The sequence below is a fragment of the Notothenia coriiceps genome, unplaced genomic scaffold (genome assembly GCF_000735185.1).
Source record: "Notothenia coriiceps isolate Sejong01 unplaced genomic scaffold, NC01 NC01_scaffold00019351, whole genome shotgun sequence".
Taxonomy (NCBI): Eukaryota; Metazoa; Chordata; class Actinopteri; order Perciformes; family Nototheniidae; genus Notothenia; species Notothenia coriiceps.
In genome coordinates, this window is record NW_011352052.1 from 1154566 (window position 1) to 1172635 (window position 18070).

Consider the following 18070-nt stretch of genomic DNA (forward strand, 5'->3'; position numbering starts at 1 on the left):
AAGCTGGTATTTTGATTCCTGGATTCCTGGCAAGCCGCCCTGTTTGCAATTCAAAGAGTTTTCAACAAGAGCATCTGTTTGGGTATTATCATAAACCTGCATGCTCCCCCACCCTTCACCTCCCACCTCCCCCTTTTCCCTTCCCTCCCTCCCTTTGCTACCGCTCTGCTCTTTCCTCTGCCGTGTGCACTTGCATGTTTGCTTGAAAAGGGGTGGAGAGCATGGGTGATGGTGGGGTTAGGGGGGCTTTTCCTTGACCCACAGAGTCAATGATACATAAGCCACATGACCAACTAGACTCATACAAACGCAAGGAGGGACGCACACTTGGACAGACAGACCTGCAGGCTGACTTCCAGCACATTCACAGCTCCACTGAACTTGGCTCAGGCTGCCGTTTTTTTACTGACAGAAGAAAAGAAGAAACACACACACACACACACACACACACACCTCTGTGGGAGAGCTCAGATAAAGACGTGCCTTCAGTCTTGGAGTGGCGCTGTCACACACACTGATATACAAATACGCATTTAGACAAACACACAGCCACAGCCAGGGAGCCACCACACACATATTCCCACAAACTGACACACTCACTTCTCACACACAGGAGAGCAAACAGTCTCTCTCTTTCTTGCTCGCTCAGCTGCTCTCTCTCTCCCTCTCCCTCCACACACACACACACACACACACACACACACCACTACAGTATATCAGCGAGTGACTAGCGGAGAGCCAGAGGGGAGTGCAGAAATGAATGTGAAGATCCTGACGCTGGTGATTGTGCTCTTGGTGTCTCTGCTGTGTTCTGCCAGTGCTGGTGAGTACAGGAGCGTTCAGCCTCATCGCCGGGCGTCTCGCTCTGCTTTCTATTTCTCTCTCTGTTTGCCTTGTGCTCTTGCAGGCATCTGTAGTTGATCAGTTACCCAGCATGGTTAGCCTTGTGTGGGCTCTAAAAGGCAGGAATATCAGCACCTGGCTGTATACAGTACTGCACTGCAGTGGTTATACTGTCTGCTATTGTGCTGCCATGGCTTTTTATGTTAAACTTGAATGTGAGCTGAGATTGATCATTTTCCTCCCTGCCTCACCTTGATGAAAGCTTGGAACACTTGGAGAGGAAATATTCGTGTTGATGGACATGAATGTGTGGAGCTATGCCTGAGTGATAATAACGCTGTATGCATGGGTGATTGTTGTGGCTGTTATGAAATGTAAGATATGCATGGCACATGTTCTGTAAGGTGGAGTGATTCCGATTTATGTATGGCTTGATGTATTCCATCTGACCCAAGTGCTATATAAATCATTACATGACTGTGATTGTGCAGCAGGGCAACACAGCACCTATGCGTGCTTGCCTCCTGTGGTGATGATAATGAGCACTGTAATTGTTGTATGCATCGATGAGGGAAACACAGATCCCAGATAGATGGATCGTCTCCTGAGGGGCTTGCCGCCTTGTCACAGTACATTTCCGTAAAGTGCTGCTGGGTCTCTGGAGCCATTGTTGGACTAGATATAAATTCCAGTGTGGATCTAAAACGTCTAATATTTAGAACAAAAACATTGACTCGGGACAATTATACAGGGGCAGGGCATATTCTCTCTCATTGCTGGTGGGAGGAAACGGGTTCTGAGATATTTGGCCGGGGGTTTAGTTTGGAGAGCGGTGGGCAGTCTGCAGATGTGATGCAGGTAACATTGTAGTGTGAAAAAACAACAGTTAGGCCTGTGTAAATGTCTGGGCCATTCTTGGGATTATCACCTACCCACTAACTATAGTGGGTAAGACACACAGACACACTGTGTTTAAATGTATTACATGGGAAAGATGCTGTGTAATATAAGAAGTAGCATAGTGTATGATCATAAGATATAGGCCTAGGATTACATACTATTGAATGCTGTTAGACTATATGTTGCTAGGTGCTGTGCTTGTAAGATGCTGTGTAGACTTTCTGCTTGATGCTGTCCACTCTGTGTATCGATCCACAGCCACAGCACTCACAGTTCCCATGCTTCCCAGCAAATTCGCTTCAGCGACATGCTATTTTTGTCTGAGGCACACAGCACATGAGTAAATGGGAAGCAATTATCTAGCATCATGGTCAGTGTCGTTTTTCACGCCCTGCGTGTGGCTAAGCATGTTCCACGCCTGAGAGCCCACCGGGCTACACCGGCGACGGGGAAAACAAGGCTGATGTGCCTCAGGCTTTCATGGGAGCTTATCCTTCTCAACGTTGTTCAAGTCATACCGCTTATGTGCCTCTCTGTTCCCCAGCTGCTACTGTAGTACCAGAGCTCCATTGACATACAGGAAGAGAGAGAAAGGGATTGAAGAAGAGGAGGGGATGCAAGTGTGTTGCAGCGTTGATGGGTGTGGGGAGGGATGCTAGCTGGAGTGTGTCTGCGTAGCACAAGCCTCTGCTACAGTATGCGCTGTCGCGGGAAGGTGTCGGAAGAGGCTCTGCATGTAGGCAGTGGGTGTGAAGCCTTTCATCTTGAGACAAACGCTTTTCCAGTTCAGTGGGCTTTCTTTCTCAGGCATCTGTGTGTGGACATGTGAGTCTGAGAAAGAAGATGCACAGCGACAGAGACAGCATTTGTTTGTGTGTGTGTGTGTGTGTGTGTGTGTGTGTGTGTGTGTGTGTGTGTGTGTGTGTGTGTGTACTTGCAGGAAGCAATTAATATAAAGCTGAATAAAGGGTGGGGAAGTGTGCATGATTGTATTTATGGATACATTTGCATATTAGCAAGAAGTCTTAGTGCAACAGGCAATTCAACTCAACAACCTAATGCTACTTACAATATTCATTCAGTTCACTAAAAGAGCTGCTGTGGCCTTCTCTAGGTAATATTAGCATCCTTTACAGTAGCAGCGCACTTCAATTACCCATCCTTGAAAAGCACTCTGGCTCAAGAGTGGGCTCCAGCTTTAGACATGTGGTATCCATAATTCATCCCGAGGCCGATCACTCTTCCTCCCTGTGTAACTCTTAAGACTGGTATATAAACAGTCTGAAAACATCTCGTGTCTCACAGCCTCTTAAAAGATATCAAAGCTTCCTTTTTTCCCCCATCATGGAAACACCCTGACAATCTTCACCTAGGGATGCTCAGGATAAAAACAATAGCAGCTGGCTCAGACATGCACACACACGCACACACACACACACACACACTTAAACACACAGAGGGTGTAATTGTGAGGCCTGGATTGAACAGGTGAGCCAGTAGTGAGTGTGAGCAGGGCACAAGGCCCAGATCAGAGCCATTATCTGGCAGAGGAATCGTCTGCTTAGGAAGGGGGTGATTTTATGAGAGCTGTCAGCAGTGCTATTATTCCGTATTAAACTTTGATGTATTGTTGGGGCTGGCTGCACCATCATGCATGCATACCGTACTGTAGCTTGCCTCTTTCACATGCTCACCCCAGTGTTACGGGTCAATGTAATGAGGGCCACAGTACATGCAGCCACTCATTAAGGCTCCTCAGGGCATAAACCAGGGTGTGATTATTGTGTTAGCAACTTATATATATATATATATATATATGTAAACCAACCGTAGCCAGGAAGCTTTAAATCATAATCCTAGGTTTTTCTAATGTGAAGAAGGTGTTTGTGCCTGTGGACGTGATTATGGCGGTTGTGGAGAGAACAAACACAGCTAAACTTTTCCAGATGTCCAGGAATAACATAAGAACAGTGGGCAAACATGTGTGTAAAAGGGGAAGGAGAGGTTATTACGGGATTATGGAGTATCACAGAGCCTTTTCCTTTTTTATTTTTAGAGGGGAAAGGAGATCCTGAGCACTACCTGGGTTTATGTCACAGAAAAACACACACACATACAGAGGGTCAGATGAAATCTCTTTCATGAGGAACCTGGATTTCCTCTTCATGCAACATTACGACGAAATAGAGCCAGAAGCAGCAGGGAAGTTTATGCTGCATACGATGCATACGACACACACAAACACACACACACACACACACACACACACACACACACACACACACACACACACACACACACACACACACACACACACACACACACACACAGTAGCCAACCGTTTAATATTATATATAGGGCATTTCTTACAACAGCATCACCCTTCCCTATTTAAAAAGAAAATATTTGATGTAGCTAATTTAAAAGTTCATTCATTTGTTGTATACTGTATGGTTTATTTGATGCTAAATTGCCTCAAATTACGTGAAGCTACAGTACAGTGTAGTTTAGGCTGTTTCAATTGTTTGCGACTGCAGGGTTAGCGTTGGGGGTAGCCATCTTGGAATAATGTTTACACGTTCCGAAAGTCGTTAAAACTGTAGGTTTTCCCATTCTCCCTATTATGTTGGCATTAAACTGTGGTGGTCGATGTTGCAAATGAATAAGCAGATTTTATGATAAAGTTCCTGGATTTGATATAACAATTTCTATGTCAAAATATTTGAGTTTCTGATATAAACTCATGTACTATACAGCGATATAATATTTGTCCATAGCGCCTTCCCCTGTAGGGTTTATACTAAGCAACTCATTGTAGCTCTAAGTAAGTTTGAATGAGGAGGTTTTTAAAAAGCACTCTCTGTGATAAACCCTTCACATCTGTATAATATCACCCAGTATGAGCTTGGTGAATGGCACTCCAAATTGCTCTGGAGGAGGTGGGAGTTGAGGAAGAGATTTAGTGAAAAATCATAACTCATTTGGTAGGGATATAAGCTAACCTTTGGGCTAACACTCCCTGGAGAGCTCAGCTGTTGAAGACTTTGGCATATGTGACTGCTGGGCTGCTGTAATGTAATTCAGAACCCTTTGAATGAATAAATCTACTCACTTAGATCTTCCCTTGAGAGCAAATGCAGTGAAGGAAAAAAAAGCAAAAGTGGGAGTAAAAGACGGGCCAAGGGACAGAGAAATAAATGAAGGGCGGACAGGAAGAGAGGCTATCTGGGAGCTCAGAGGTTGTGTAAGCTTTCCACAGAGGGGGAAGTCACGGCTACATCTAAAAACTCACAGCTGGTGATGAAGTCTGTCTTTACTAAATCACATGTGGAATGATGACACTTGTTGGCTGTATAGAAGCTAAACATGCTTAAACCTTGTAAAATGTAAATGAAATTCTGACTCCATTCTGATTCCTTATGTATATATCTCTGTTGCAGTCCAGACCCCCTTTTGAGGGCATAACCTGAAGGATTGGGGCAATGGGGGCGGGGGGGGTGTAAGGGGGTCCTGTGTTAACCAGACCTCATGTGATCACCAGACCTTATCCTCAGGCCCGGGGCGCTCCTTACAACTTAATTAGAGCCAGATATTCTCCAAAACTGCTCTGGTTTTCACTACTGACCAACATTAAAGTGATTTATGAGTCTCTTTTTGAACATTAAGTGTTACATTTACAGCAGTAGTCCAGCAGATCATATTCCTGATCAAGATCTGAGTGGACATTTTTATTAACGGTCTGCCAGACCGCAAGATAAATATTGCGGTCTTTAGGAATGCAGGTGCTTTAATTATTTTCATGCTCAATTTGTGGGAACCCAGAATTGAAAAATACGACTTCTGTGTATTGCTCTCGAGATGTCATATGTGGTAGCCTTTCATAATTACAGCAGCTAAACAGTAATGTAGGAGTAGGAATGATTACTCTGGAGAACCAAATAAATATGGTTTAGGGTTTTGTCACTATTACCGTCAAACCTCTATAGGCGCCCTCATGGATCAGAGAGATTTCATATAATGTATGGCTAAAAGAGCTGCACAGCTGGCTGTTGTTAGGCAGTTTAAATCAGACAAGGGATTGCCTTGCTGTGAGGATGGCGGTGTGGATTGGAGCTAGGGATGGTGTAGAGGGATTCCGTAGCTTTGGGGTTCATTTATTGACGCGTCCACTGGGATCCGCCTAAACTCCAAGCCTTAGGCAACAGGATGTGCACGTCACTTTATTCTCAGAGATTTATAAGACGTGGTGGTGCACCTCATGAGGTTTCAAACTGTCACGGTACCTTATGTTCTTGCCTTTAATTGAAAAGCTTTAAAATACAAGATCTCTTACATCTTCCACAGAACTGGGGCCCTTCTGTGACAACACACAAATCACTCATTTATGAAATCATGCATTATTCAACACAAATGCTCCGTCTTTGAACACAAATGTTACTTTCCCTGGGAGAATATCGCACACATACTGTTCCACGCTTAAAAGTTGGTCAATCTAATGATCTGCCACTGACTAATAGCGTGAATCTCTCGTCTGCCTGTTTCCTGGATCAGGACAGGGCCCCTCGCTGCGTCCCTCTGTCTCTGCTCAGGAAGGGAAGCCCTGCTCTGTGGGCCCCTTGAACATGAACAGATGTTTGTAAAAAACAGGAGAGCAAAACAAGATATTGGAATTTATAAACATGCATCAGGAAAACAGTTTATCCCAACAGCTGATGAAAACCTTGTCAACTCAGAGGGCCGATGGAAACTAAACTTTAGCTCACTTTCAGCACAGCAGCTGAAGCTGTCAGTAAAAATCCTCATGAATTATATATCTCCCCTAAATAGGTGTTACAGAATTGCTTACTATGTTTTATTGCTAACCTTGAGCCCAAGGTGCCTTTTTCCTGCCGTCCATATGCTAAGTTAACATTTCTGTTTTAGAAGACTCTTTAAATAGTCGAAGCAAAACAAGCGTCCAATCCAAGCAGCAAGAATGACTGGCCTTTTGAGATGAGATAACATTTCATAAGTGTGACTGTTTGATTAGAGTTTATTTTCATTGCTTCAGTATCGCTTCAAAGCATTTAACCTCCAAAGTCATATATTACTAACCTATTAACAGACTTCGAAAAGGCCATAATAAAACAATTATGTTGAGCTGAACTGAGTTGCTTTGGTTATGTTTTGTTATAAATGTAGTTTTGCATTCAGAATTAATAATAATAACAAGGGAAATGTTTCAAACTGAGAAGATGTAGGTCCTGAGGTTTTCATTTTTACATTAATTAAGAGATTTTCGGATGACTGATCGATGAGATGCATAACAACTGAACACATCTGAATGTATTAAACCGTTTTGTCCTCGTACATGTGATTTTGAATATACTCCCACTGTCCTTATATGCACCAATATCTCAAATAGTGACACCCTTTGTTGAGTTAATCTTTTCAGTTAAGCTTTAGCTGTTGTTGTTTTGTAATCTTGAGTTTGGTTGGAGTTACACAGTCTGATGCAATGTGGCTGCCTCTTTCCTTTAATAGTACTGTATAAGCTATAAGGAGAGACGATGGTCCCCTCGGGCTCTAAAAGCTGCAGTGAACCCGGCGCAGTGACGTTTCCATCCCTCTCTGTTTCTCCCACATTAAATGGGAGATTGCATGCAGGTTCACAGCATGGGGGGAGCGATGACACAGGAGAGGGAGGGGGCTGTGTTTCCCATCTGATTAGCGTGCCCATGGAAACGGATGGTTGGAGGATCCCTTTGCCCTTGACATGCAATCTCTGGAGATTAGGGCAATCGTCGGTAGCCCTACCTGACTGCTGTACCTGCCATGCGCAAAAAAGGAAGCTTGCTGAACAGTGAAAATCCACACAGGCATCTCTTCTGCAGTTTTGACACTCCTCAATACAAGTTGTGAAAATAAACCTCCCCTCTGAATTGTGAGATGTTTGCTCTGCCTGATCAGTAAGCTCCAACCTGCAGTAACCTTATAGCCACAAATTCACCCCTTCAACTGGAGTGGGATTGTGAATAAACCAACAGGCAGTCAAGTGGTGAGGGGAGTCAGTGGCTTTATTAGCTGCTCGATGCTGCTGCTGGACCCTTTGAACTCACAGCGCTCTGATCATAGCAGAGAACGCAGTCTCACACCTCATCATTTCATACACTCTCTAATTCAGGAGCATATATATCACCACACTTCACAGGCGGCTGGCTCACTCAAAGGGACATCTGCAGAAAGCCAGAAACTGCAGGGCTGCACAGTTTCTTTTTAATTTGTTCGGAACCTTAAGTGAGAGTGGGGGGTTGTTTTCCGAGCAGGTTGGACGAGGGGTTAAGATTAAAAACGGCTGTAAGTGGAGCAACTTTTTATGCACTGTTTTGTTTCCTCGCTGGAGTTTGTATAGACAAAGCAAGCCTTCAACTCAGCCACAAGCCCAGTATTATCGCGGCACAACAATGCTGCATATCAAACAGTTACCAACATAAATAAAAGAAAGAGCTGCCGACCAAAACAAAACAACCCCCCCCCCCCTGAGAGGAACACTCAGTCAGAGGCCAAGTATGGTTAGCCACAGAGGGAGGTTCAAAAACATCACAGTCAGAGGCTGTTCATGGATTCAGTCTCTGTGCAGTGAAATCTGTAAATTGAGAACCTGGTCGATTTCAGCTGACAATGTCATTCTTTTTTGCTCTAAACTGAGCGCCTTTCATGGTGGCTGCCATGGTAACGTGGTCTGAAAGTCGGCATGCAATTGGTACCAGTTTCTGCCAAGGCCCAGACTTACTGGTAGGCATGCGATAAGCAGCATTTCCGAGGCTAAATGTTGGATTGTGAAAGCTGAACAACGAGGGATTGCCTCCTTAGTTAGGCACCGTTCCATATGTGCAGGATGAATGTGTTCAGCTATCAGGCAGCGAGCAAATCCCCAGAATGATGCTGTAGCAGTGCTGAGGCTTATTGTAGGTTAAAAGAATGTTTGACTTGTATCTGGCACAATTAACACATCTCATCCATGGCTAAATAATCCTGATCCCCTAATGTGCTTATGCAGAGGGAAGCATCTTTGCCAATGACATGTCTGTCTGGCTGTGTGGGTTAATGTCTGTGGTGATGGCATGAAGGGATTCATTAGCCAAGCTACTTTTAGTGAATGAAGTAGGGAGGCACACGATGGAGACAGCAGGCTGGCTCCTCCAACGTCATGGTAATAACCATGGCTACACACACAAGGGTATTTATTCTTCCTCTCCAACACCAACACAAATATTGCTCTGTTACCCATAAGGATTACACAAACACATAATGAGCTACAACTACCTCCCATATAGACACACATAATGCTGTTGTCTTTATATTACTGTGCAAGTCCTTGGTTTGTTTTTGCAATAGAAACCCAATCTATTATTACATAGGGAAATGTTATGGAATGCTTTATTATTTATAGTGTTTATGGTGTAGGAATAGTCCCAAACGTAACTGGAGTGTATTGACTTATAGTTTAATAAAACATTAAATACTCTATTTTATTTTGCACAACAACTGGCGCTGTGATGATAGTATCCTACATGAATAATAGCTGGTGTTTTTAATTGATGATTAATGTTGTTGAATCAAAACACACTCACTAGGAAAAATCTAACATGCAGATGTTTGGCAGGTATAATGTACAAAGTGTTCAGCGTTTTTGTAAAGCATGTTTACATTTACCTATTAACAGAAAGTATAGCTGAGGATGATGGGAAAATATTGGCTTAGGTTTTTGTTCATAAAGGGAAGGAATGGATAAATTAAACTTGAAACCAATCATGGCGCTAGGTTGAATGTTAAGGCCAAATCAATGTTAACGGTGGTGTTGATGTTGTAGGTAAACGCTGAAATCAATCAAATGTACCCTCTGGGGATAATGAATGTTTGTTTCATGTCAATCCATTTAACAGTTGTTAGGATATTTTACTCTACACCAAAGTGGTAAACCAACTAAGCAGCTAGTACGTCTCAAAACATTATAGTGACCTATGAAGGAAACCCAGCTATGATTATTTAGGTTTTTGGATGCAATTTTTGTTTGTAAAATCATACAGTGGGGCTTCACTCTTTCTATTTTAGTGCCAACTCATTCCCGTCATCGCAACAAACCACAGTGAGCAAGATTTATGGCGCAGAGTTGTCAGACAAGTGATAGCGGGACAGTAAAGAAACAAGAAGAGAGATGAAATGTTTTGAGACACTCACCCAGCTGAAAAAACGGATCAATGAGATTGCACACAATTGATTCATAATCAGTGTGACCGTGAGTGATGAGCAAGACAAGTAAACAAACAGATACGAATCAAGAGGACAATAAAATTCAATTTGCGCTGACACAGAGAAAATGTAACACAGCAAGGATTACATTTTGGTGGCCATGCTTGACTGCATGTCTACATTGATGAAAGAGTTCCTAAACGTAGGCTACTTGTTGCTACATTTATACTCACAGACTTGTATCACTTAGTCTCTTGTGTCATAGTGGCACAAATACCCTTTACTCTGTGGCTGCATTTACAAGCGCAGACATTTGTTATGTGGTTGTTTTGGCAGCCAATAAACACAAATCAGCTTTACAACTATTAATAAGCAGCTCCGGCCCATTTGCCATGCTGCCTGCGTTGCTGCATTGACACACAGCGCTGTGATGTACTGTCTGCTACTGCCAGCCGAGGGGCCAGTTGATGAACTTGGCATTAAACCAGAGGACAGCCATTTCTCTTCTCTGACTGGACGGACAAGTGCTGGAAGATGTATAACTCTCCAGGCTCCACTGATGGACTCTTTGCAGCACCAACAGGGATAAGCTGTCAGTTTCCCGCTTCCCGCCGGGCCTTAATAAGACGGAGAGCCGGCCATTTAAAAAACACAACATAACAAATATCACCTCAGGAGGTGCTTGTGAATCTAGGGCGGAGAATCAGGGAGCAGCCAACCAGCTATTCATCTTTAGTCTGGAGACTGGCCAGTGTGTGACACTGTCAAATATTCTCCTCTCTGCCTGACCACTTCTACAGTCTTCTCTTCAACCCTATCCTTCTTAAGGAGACGGCAGAGGGTATAAGTAATAACCAGCATTCCTGAAATTCCACCTTTATTAAACTTTAATTAGGGAATTACCAATTGGGGGAAGAAGTGTTGAGATTTGTAGGAAAAGGGCAAAAGCAGGGGTTCCAAGATCATCAGAAATAGATAACACACGTGTTGTTGTAAGACAAATGTTATCCTGCAATTTTACGGTTTGACCAGCAGAACATAAACATGGGAACCTCTCATGGGAAAAGATCAAATGGGATACTATAGAGACTGGAACCAATTCCAGAGCAATAAGATAGAGGAGATATCTTTGTTTACAGAGATGAACTCTGCATTAACCAATGATAAACCTGCCATGAAAACAATCAAATGGTATTATCCAGATGCAACAGACGCTGCCACATTTCATCTATACGAGCTCCTCTACAGATGGGTAGAAGCTAGCTGTTGCTATATGTCATGTCTGTCACGCTGAGATCCTTTCCTACAGGCTGCAGGGGTTAATCTATACTGCCAGTGTTATCACTGGGGCCCGGCTTATTTTTTACAGCTTTCATTACACTTTTCTATCCTGTAGCCAAATTGGATGGGTTGAGATTTGTCAGGAGAATCATGAGATGTTCTCCCTTCAAACCACAGAGCAGCAGCTGACAGCTTGCTATGGCAGGAGACATCTAAATTGTCTCATTATGGACCTGGGTTATGACAGCCTGAGCCACCGTGTGGGAGAAACAGCACGAGTTGTGTGAGCCGTTGCAGTGAGCTGGAGTGTGCATAGCCACTCCTAAACTAGCCATCGCTCAAACATCAGCTGCAGTCGGGAGATGTGTAGCACTGTAGCTACAGCAGGTATAACTGTGAGACATTTATGTGTCAGTATGTTTTAAACAGTGCTTGTCAGACGTGGTTACCATGCTTTGTAATGGAGTCTTTTTTACTGCTTCATCACCATCCATATGTATAGCCTACCAACAATGTGTTTATTATGATATTGTTGAGCGCACAATATTTTCAAAGATCTAGCCACTTGCTGTAAAAAGAATTACAGCTAAACTTTAAGAATGTTCAAGTCTACTTAGGGGTCACTGGTGGACAATCCAACTCAACGACTTCAGCCCTAGAGCTAATGGAGGATTTCACCTTCTCTCTGTTATTTTGCAATTAATTACTTCTGGCACTTTTCCATTTATATAACCAAATCTAAAACTATTTTTGAAAATAATCTGAAAATGTGAATAAGTAATGTCTGTTTGACCACGTTCAGGCTTTACACAACACAATCAAATTGGACCATTTGAATCATCTTACACAACTTCAGACGTAATACTGCGTACAAACTAGATTGTTTTCGAGCATACAGTTATGGCACCTTAAATACAGAAGACTGCAGTCTTGAGTTTCTGTGTGTTCTAATGCTGGCTTCGTTTCAGCAGAAAGAAGAAGAAGGCCCCCCCATAACACTCAACACAGTGTTTTCACATTGAACCCCCTGGATTTGAAAGAAATGAGCTGAAAGCCTTCAGAATGTGTCAAAGTCCCTCATTCACAATGTATCTGGAGCAATAACAAAAGGATAATGCACAGATTAGTGCTCCTCGGGGCAAGATGGGCTTTAGATGCGGAAATATGCAACACAGTCTTTCCCTGCTGCAAATGAATTAGCCCACTGTTCACCCACAAATATGGTGTGTAATGTGCTTGCGGAAGAAGCTTAGTGTGGATGTGGAACTTGAGATGTCTGGCATTTCAGGGATATACATTGAAAACATTCAGCAAGCTGTCTAGCTCAGTCATGCAGTTCGCCGTTATTTAAGCCTGAAAGCTGGAAACACTTGTATTTTTCCTCTTTCTCTACTGAGAGTTGTTCTTTCAAAAAGGTTTTCAAAATGCCAGAGCTGAAGGTCAATAATTAAGAGAGGCTGGAGAGAGACTTTGCTTCCTAATGGTGTTTTTGAATTCTCCTCTTGAAGAAAGCTGCCCTCAATTCAAACATGTTGATCTTTGCTATTAAAGGAGAGTGTTTTGAATGCAGTAGAGACAGTTTTTGTTGCTGTGCATTGTTCATATAACAGCATAGACACTGACGGATGAAACCAATGGTACGGAACTAGGGATCATCATGGCTTTTGTAAGCTGCTCAAGTGCTGTCCTCAGTATACTTGCCGCTTTTCCCAACCTCTACAATTGACTAGTTGACTTATCTTAAGCCATGTACTCACCCGAGCCCTCATAAACTGGACTAAGGTGAATCTGTCGGGAATTCTAAAAATGGTAACCGTGTCTCTGAGGAAAGGGGACAGGAATGTCATGACCCCATGTGAGTGATGTCAATCTGCTTTTTGAAGGGGAAATGGCCAACAGAAATGTGTATTTTCTTTGGCGGGAAGAGGGTTAGTTTGGCTCTGAAGAAGCTTTAGAAATGTAGAAGGCGTGCTCAAAGCGGTTTTCCATCAATTTGACCTATTAAGTTATTTGAAGAAATAATAATTTTGTGTTAAAGGGTTATCTGGGCTTGGTTTCAACACTGAATATGCCTATTACAAACTAGAGTCGTGGCATTTGAGAAGTGGTTCTTTAAGAGGCTTGGTTGGCATTATGGGTAAGTTAGGATCCAGTATTTAGGATTTGAACCCATACTTTGGACTAGAAATCAGAATTTCTTTGCTTCAATTGAATTGTAATTTGTCTCTTGTGATTCCTTCAAACTAGCATCACCTGCTAAAAAGATAGAATACCACTTTTATCACATCTACACACTTCCATTAACTTACATTCTTTATGAGATGTATACAGGTTACCTTTATACATGTTCATTTAACTGTTGCGTCACTGTAAGTAATGCATAGAAAGAAATGGCCACTGGGATATTCAATTACTTTAACATGCCATAATAAAAGCCCAACTCTGCTTTTCCTCCATTTTTATTGGACTTAATAACTGGCTGCAGTGTGAAAGATCACCCACATTAAATATCCGATTACAAGTTGAGATTACTGTGAAACAATCTGGAAGAATATCTGTATTTCCACGAGCAGGTCTTTCAGTTTGCAATAGGTTAAGAGTTCATAGAGACACTTAAGGTGGACCAAACCATTTGGAAAAGAGGGGCTTAGAGGGATCAGGCCACACTTATTGAGAGATGACTGAGAACATCTGGGATCGTTCCCAAACACACATGTACTCACACACCACCTAACATTCACAAACATTCTCACACAGACGCAGCGTTATTAAACTCATCTCTAATCTCGGATCAAACACTGCGACAGGATGCACCTCCGCGAGGTCTGTTGCTGGGCGGCGTTTGTAATCTTGATAGTGATAGAGACATGAGACACGAGGGTTTCGGTTTCCCCATCTATCTGCTTGGCTTGGGTTCCACCGCGCTGACTTGATGAACTACAATGCTGGGTGGGCTTAAAGAGGCCCACACACACACTCTCACACTTATCTATACATGTCTCTTGTTTCCTCATCCATTACCACTGTGATCCCTCTTTGGATTTTGCTACACATTTTCCGTTGGCACTGATGGACTAAGCAGATAATCAAAATGTGATACTCTGGGTGAGAAGAGGCTGTGAAATGCCATTTTCTGGCGAGGTTATCTAATTGCTCTCTCCTCTGTGTGTGTCTTCCAGGTCCCATGGCCTCCACAGAACATGGCAGAGGGCTGCAACAGGCGGCCACAGTCAGAAAAATTGTCCAGCAAAACTCTGCGAGGGGCGGCCAGAGCCACAGACCAGCCGGCTGGAAGAGGAGACGCCCACGGCCACGTCTTTCCCACAAGGGGCCCATGCCGTTCTAGAGCAAGGTGAGTTTATAGCAGTCAGAGGTGAATAGACGCTCGTTAGGTTTAGTCTGGCAAAGCATGCAATCAAACCTGTGATTATACGGTCAGTAAAAGTGGATTCTCGTAAAAAACTGTGCTATTCTCTCCTGCGTTTGACCAACTTTCTGTCAAGTCAGAGCTACTTGTTTCTCGAGGGAATATGAGCCAAAGCACTTTGCGAAATATCAAATCATATCATATCTGCTGACTAGTGAGGAAGCAATTTCAAAAATACATTTTTAAGTGGTCTAGCTGTTGAGTCTTAAAATACTTTGTTGGCAGAATCAGTAGTTTCAGTGACGAAAGGGAAACTCTTACAGGAACACTGGGAACTCAGCAGCCAAACTCAACTCCAACAAATGGATGTTTTTGTTGGCATTGAGAATAAGTGCATGTCTTAACAGATTACTGCACTTTAGCCTAACCCTTTTAAGGCATTTATTTCCTCATGTGGGAGACAGTTATACTTAGAAACCCAAGCTTTGAGTCAATTCAGCTAGCATAACTCTTTTCTCTCCATCTCATTAAGTAAATTAAACCCTTTTACCAAAGATAACACTTTTAAGAGTTGGGTTTCATGGCGGCTGCGCTTTTCCCGTGAAATAATGTTTAACTTGCTGTGAAGTAAAACAAGCCTTTGGATGAAAACTCTTTCATCAAAAATCAGAGACAATATTTGACTAATCACTTTTTCAAAGTATAGTTTTCTTTTCGGAACCTAAACAAACGCTCTGTATTTCTAGAAAAACAGATCAAGCTTCATTGAGAAACTAAATCAGTAATCAAACAAGATGATCAAATGTACACAGTGTATAAAGATGAAAACTCTCCATGCAGATGGTAGCATATCTGTGAATTGAACAAGAGCAGTACGAACTTGCATTAAGAAGGGCGAGACCCATTCATAAGTTTCTCCCAGACGCTGTGAGAGACAGGGAAACCCAGCAAGACACAATATCCCTGCAGGAGGTGCCGACTATACAACACTGACCTGCAGAGGGTCGCCATAAATTAAAGCCATAGTGAGAGGAGGCTGCAGCCAGAGAGTGTCAAGGCATGGTTAATCAGTTTTGAGGAAAAGAGACCAAAGCTATAGAAGATTGGAAGCTCCTTTCTCTAAAGCAGGTTTTACAATCTATAGCGAATTCTCAATCATTCTTTTTTTGTACTCCTTTTATCAATAAGGGGCTTTCGAGGCTTAGCACAAAGGTGAAAACAATGGGTAAGAACAGAGTCAGGGAAGTCTACCCTTGAAGGACAACGTGGGTCCTCCAACTTTCCTGGGTCTGCCAATAAAATGTGAGAATCCTCTTTGCTAGTGGAGTATTCAGAGCTTGGAGTGTTTGGTGCCAGAATGCTGGCCACAAATACGGGGAGCTTCAGGAAGTTGTGAAGCTCAGTAAAAGTGAACGGCTCAGTGAGTCACAATGCTGTCTTTGCAAACACCTCTTAAACCACAACACGCTCAAGATTTCCTTTTTTTGTCTGCTTCCCACTCGGCTCCTCTCATTCTTGTGAAGTTCATAGTTCAGCTCATTCAAGAGCTTTTTCACATACCATGCTAATTTACCCCGACGTGACCTCAGTGGGGATCAAGCTGTCCTTTAGCAGCGGTTTAGAGGTAACACTACCAAGAGTCACACAGTAAATGATCCAAGGAATACACTTCTTCACAGTTTAGTCCCAGTTTGTTCTTTATGCCTCAGTATGATGTATAATGACGGAAGGAATTCATTCTCATCTGGCATCAACCTACCCAACAGAAGGATTTTAAAGCCTTTGTTCTTCCTCGTGTGTCCTGCGTTCTTCTTCAGTTTGTGCTGATGATGGGAAAAACACCTTCTGGAAGCAGCTGGAGATGCATTGTGTTTGATCAAAGCTAGGAGACATCCAGCAGAGAGCTGGTGAGACTCAGGCAGACAGACTGTATGTGGATGTCATTATTATCCTGAGTGTAATTACTGCGCTGCTGAAGTAGACTTTAAGACCAATGATTAACTTCGCAGTGTCTGTCCACTGACTCTATGCTGTTTAGCTACATTCCCCCTTTTCAGTGTCAAGAGCAGCTCATCTCTTATTTTCTTAGACACCTGAGGCAAAGCTTGACTTTTCATCATTACATATTCCAGATGCGAGAGAAGAACGATGGTGACCCAGGTCATCCTCTTTGTGCGTCCCAGTAGACTCAGTTTCGAACGCGCTATAAGGACTCTTGGATCTAAGCTGTGCCAGTCTAAAAGACGACAGGATATTACAGATTTAGAGCCGCAGGCAATTTATGAAAACCCCTTGAGAACCCCGAGTGTGCGTAAGCTCAGTGCACAAGTCTTTCATCAAAACAATATAGAGCAGGTCTGCATCTCTTCCCATACATTCACTCTGTTATGTAGTGTGACTTCAAGGGGCTGCTGCACTGACATCATTCCGTAGACCGAAAAAGCACAAAGACGACAACAAACAACGTCTCGATGGAGATTAGACACACGGAACATCAGTTCTCGGGGCATTACATGAACGCAGAAATATGCCAACTTGAAACAAGAGCAGACGCTTATCAGTGAATGAATGTTGTTGTCATGCAACAAAGCGTACTTGTACTACACATCTGCAATCTCGGGAAATGATCACAGAACAAGAGCAGATTAAAGGCGAAGGGAGATCAAAGATTTCCTCATTGTTAAGGAATGATCCAACGCCCCTAGCGTAGCATAGCGGGGTGCTTGTGCTTTAACGGCGAGATATACAATTGTTTTTCTTACTCCCTGTCGCATTTTCCAATCAACACCATGAAATCTGTCTGGAACATGTCTGGGATAACCTTTTCTTAACTTGTTTCTAGTTTTTGCAAGATAACATAAAACACATTGAGAGCTCTGGTAGAAACTCCCTGAGGGGCGTGCTTCTAGGAAAGGAAATAAAAATGTCTGAAGAAAAGAAATGATTGTTAGGAAGCAAAAAGATAAACACATGCTGATGGCTTTTTCTCTGTGTTTTTCTTCCTGTTTTGCAGGCACTGCTTTGAGCGCCCTCCCCCAGGTTCTGATTTCTATGCTCTTCCTTTGCCTTGGGGGGCCTTGCAATGAAGGGCCTACGCTTGCCCAGCCTGAAGAGTGATGTCCATAGCACCTGCTGGTTCTTCAAGCAACTCTGTCCACAAAAAAATCAGGACAAGCCGCTCACNCAGGGAAAGGGGGTTGGGGGGGGGGTATGGAGCCCGAGCTATCAGACTCTATTTCTCTGTCTCCCTCTTTCTCTTACTCTCACTCCCTCGCTACTTATCTATCTCTGTCTTCTCCCAAGTGGTTTTTTTTTTTTTTTCACATTTTCTATAATTTGCTTAATAGATCTCAATCATAGAGTGTCTCACACACTTTGCATGACATGTGGTGGAGAGGGAGCCCGGTCAAAACAATCTGAGTCTTAAAGCATCCGTCATTTCTCCAC

The 18070-nt window shown here is 43.1% G+C and overlaps 1 protein-coding gene across 1 annotated transcript; it reads left to right on the forward strand.

Annotated features, from left to right (window-relative positions):
• Nucleotides 1-324: 324 nt before the first annotated feature.
• On the forward strand, nt 325-17800 carry apln (apelin). Its single transcript, XM_010778633.1, has 3 exons — nt 325-823; nt 14436-14608; nt 17637-17800. Exons 1-2 carry the CDS (start codon nt 757-759, stop codon nt 14600-14602), a joined length of 234 nt encoding a protein of 77 aa, XP_010776935.1. The 5' UTR covers nt 325-756; the 3' UTR covers nt 14603-14608; nt 17637-17800.
• Nucleotides 17801-18070: the final 270 nt, after the last annotated feature.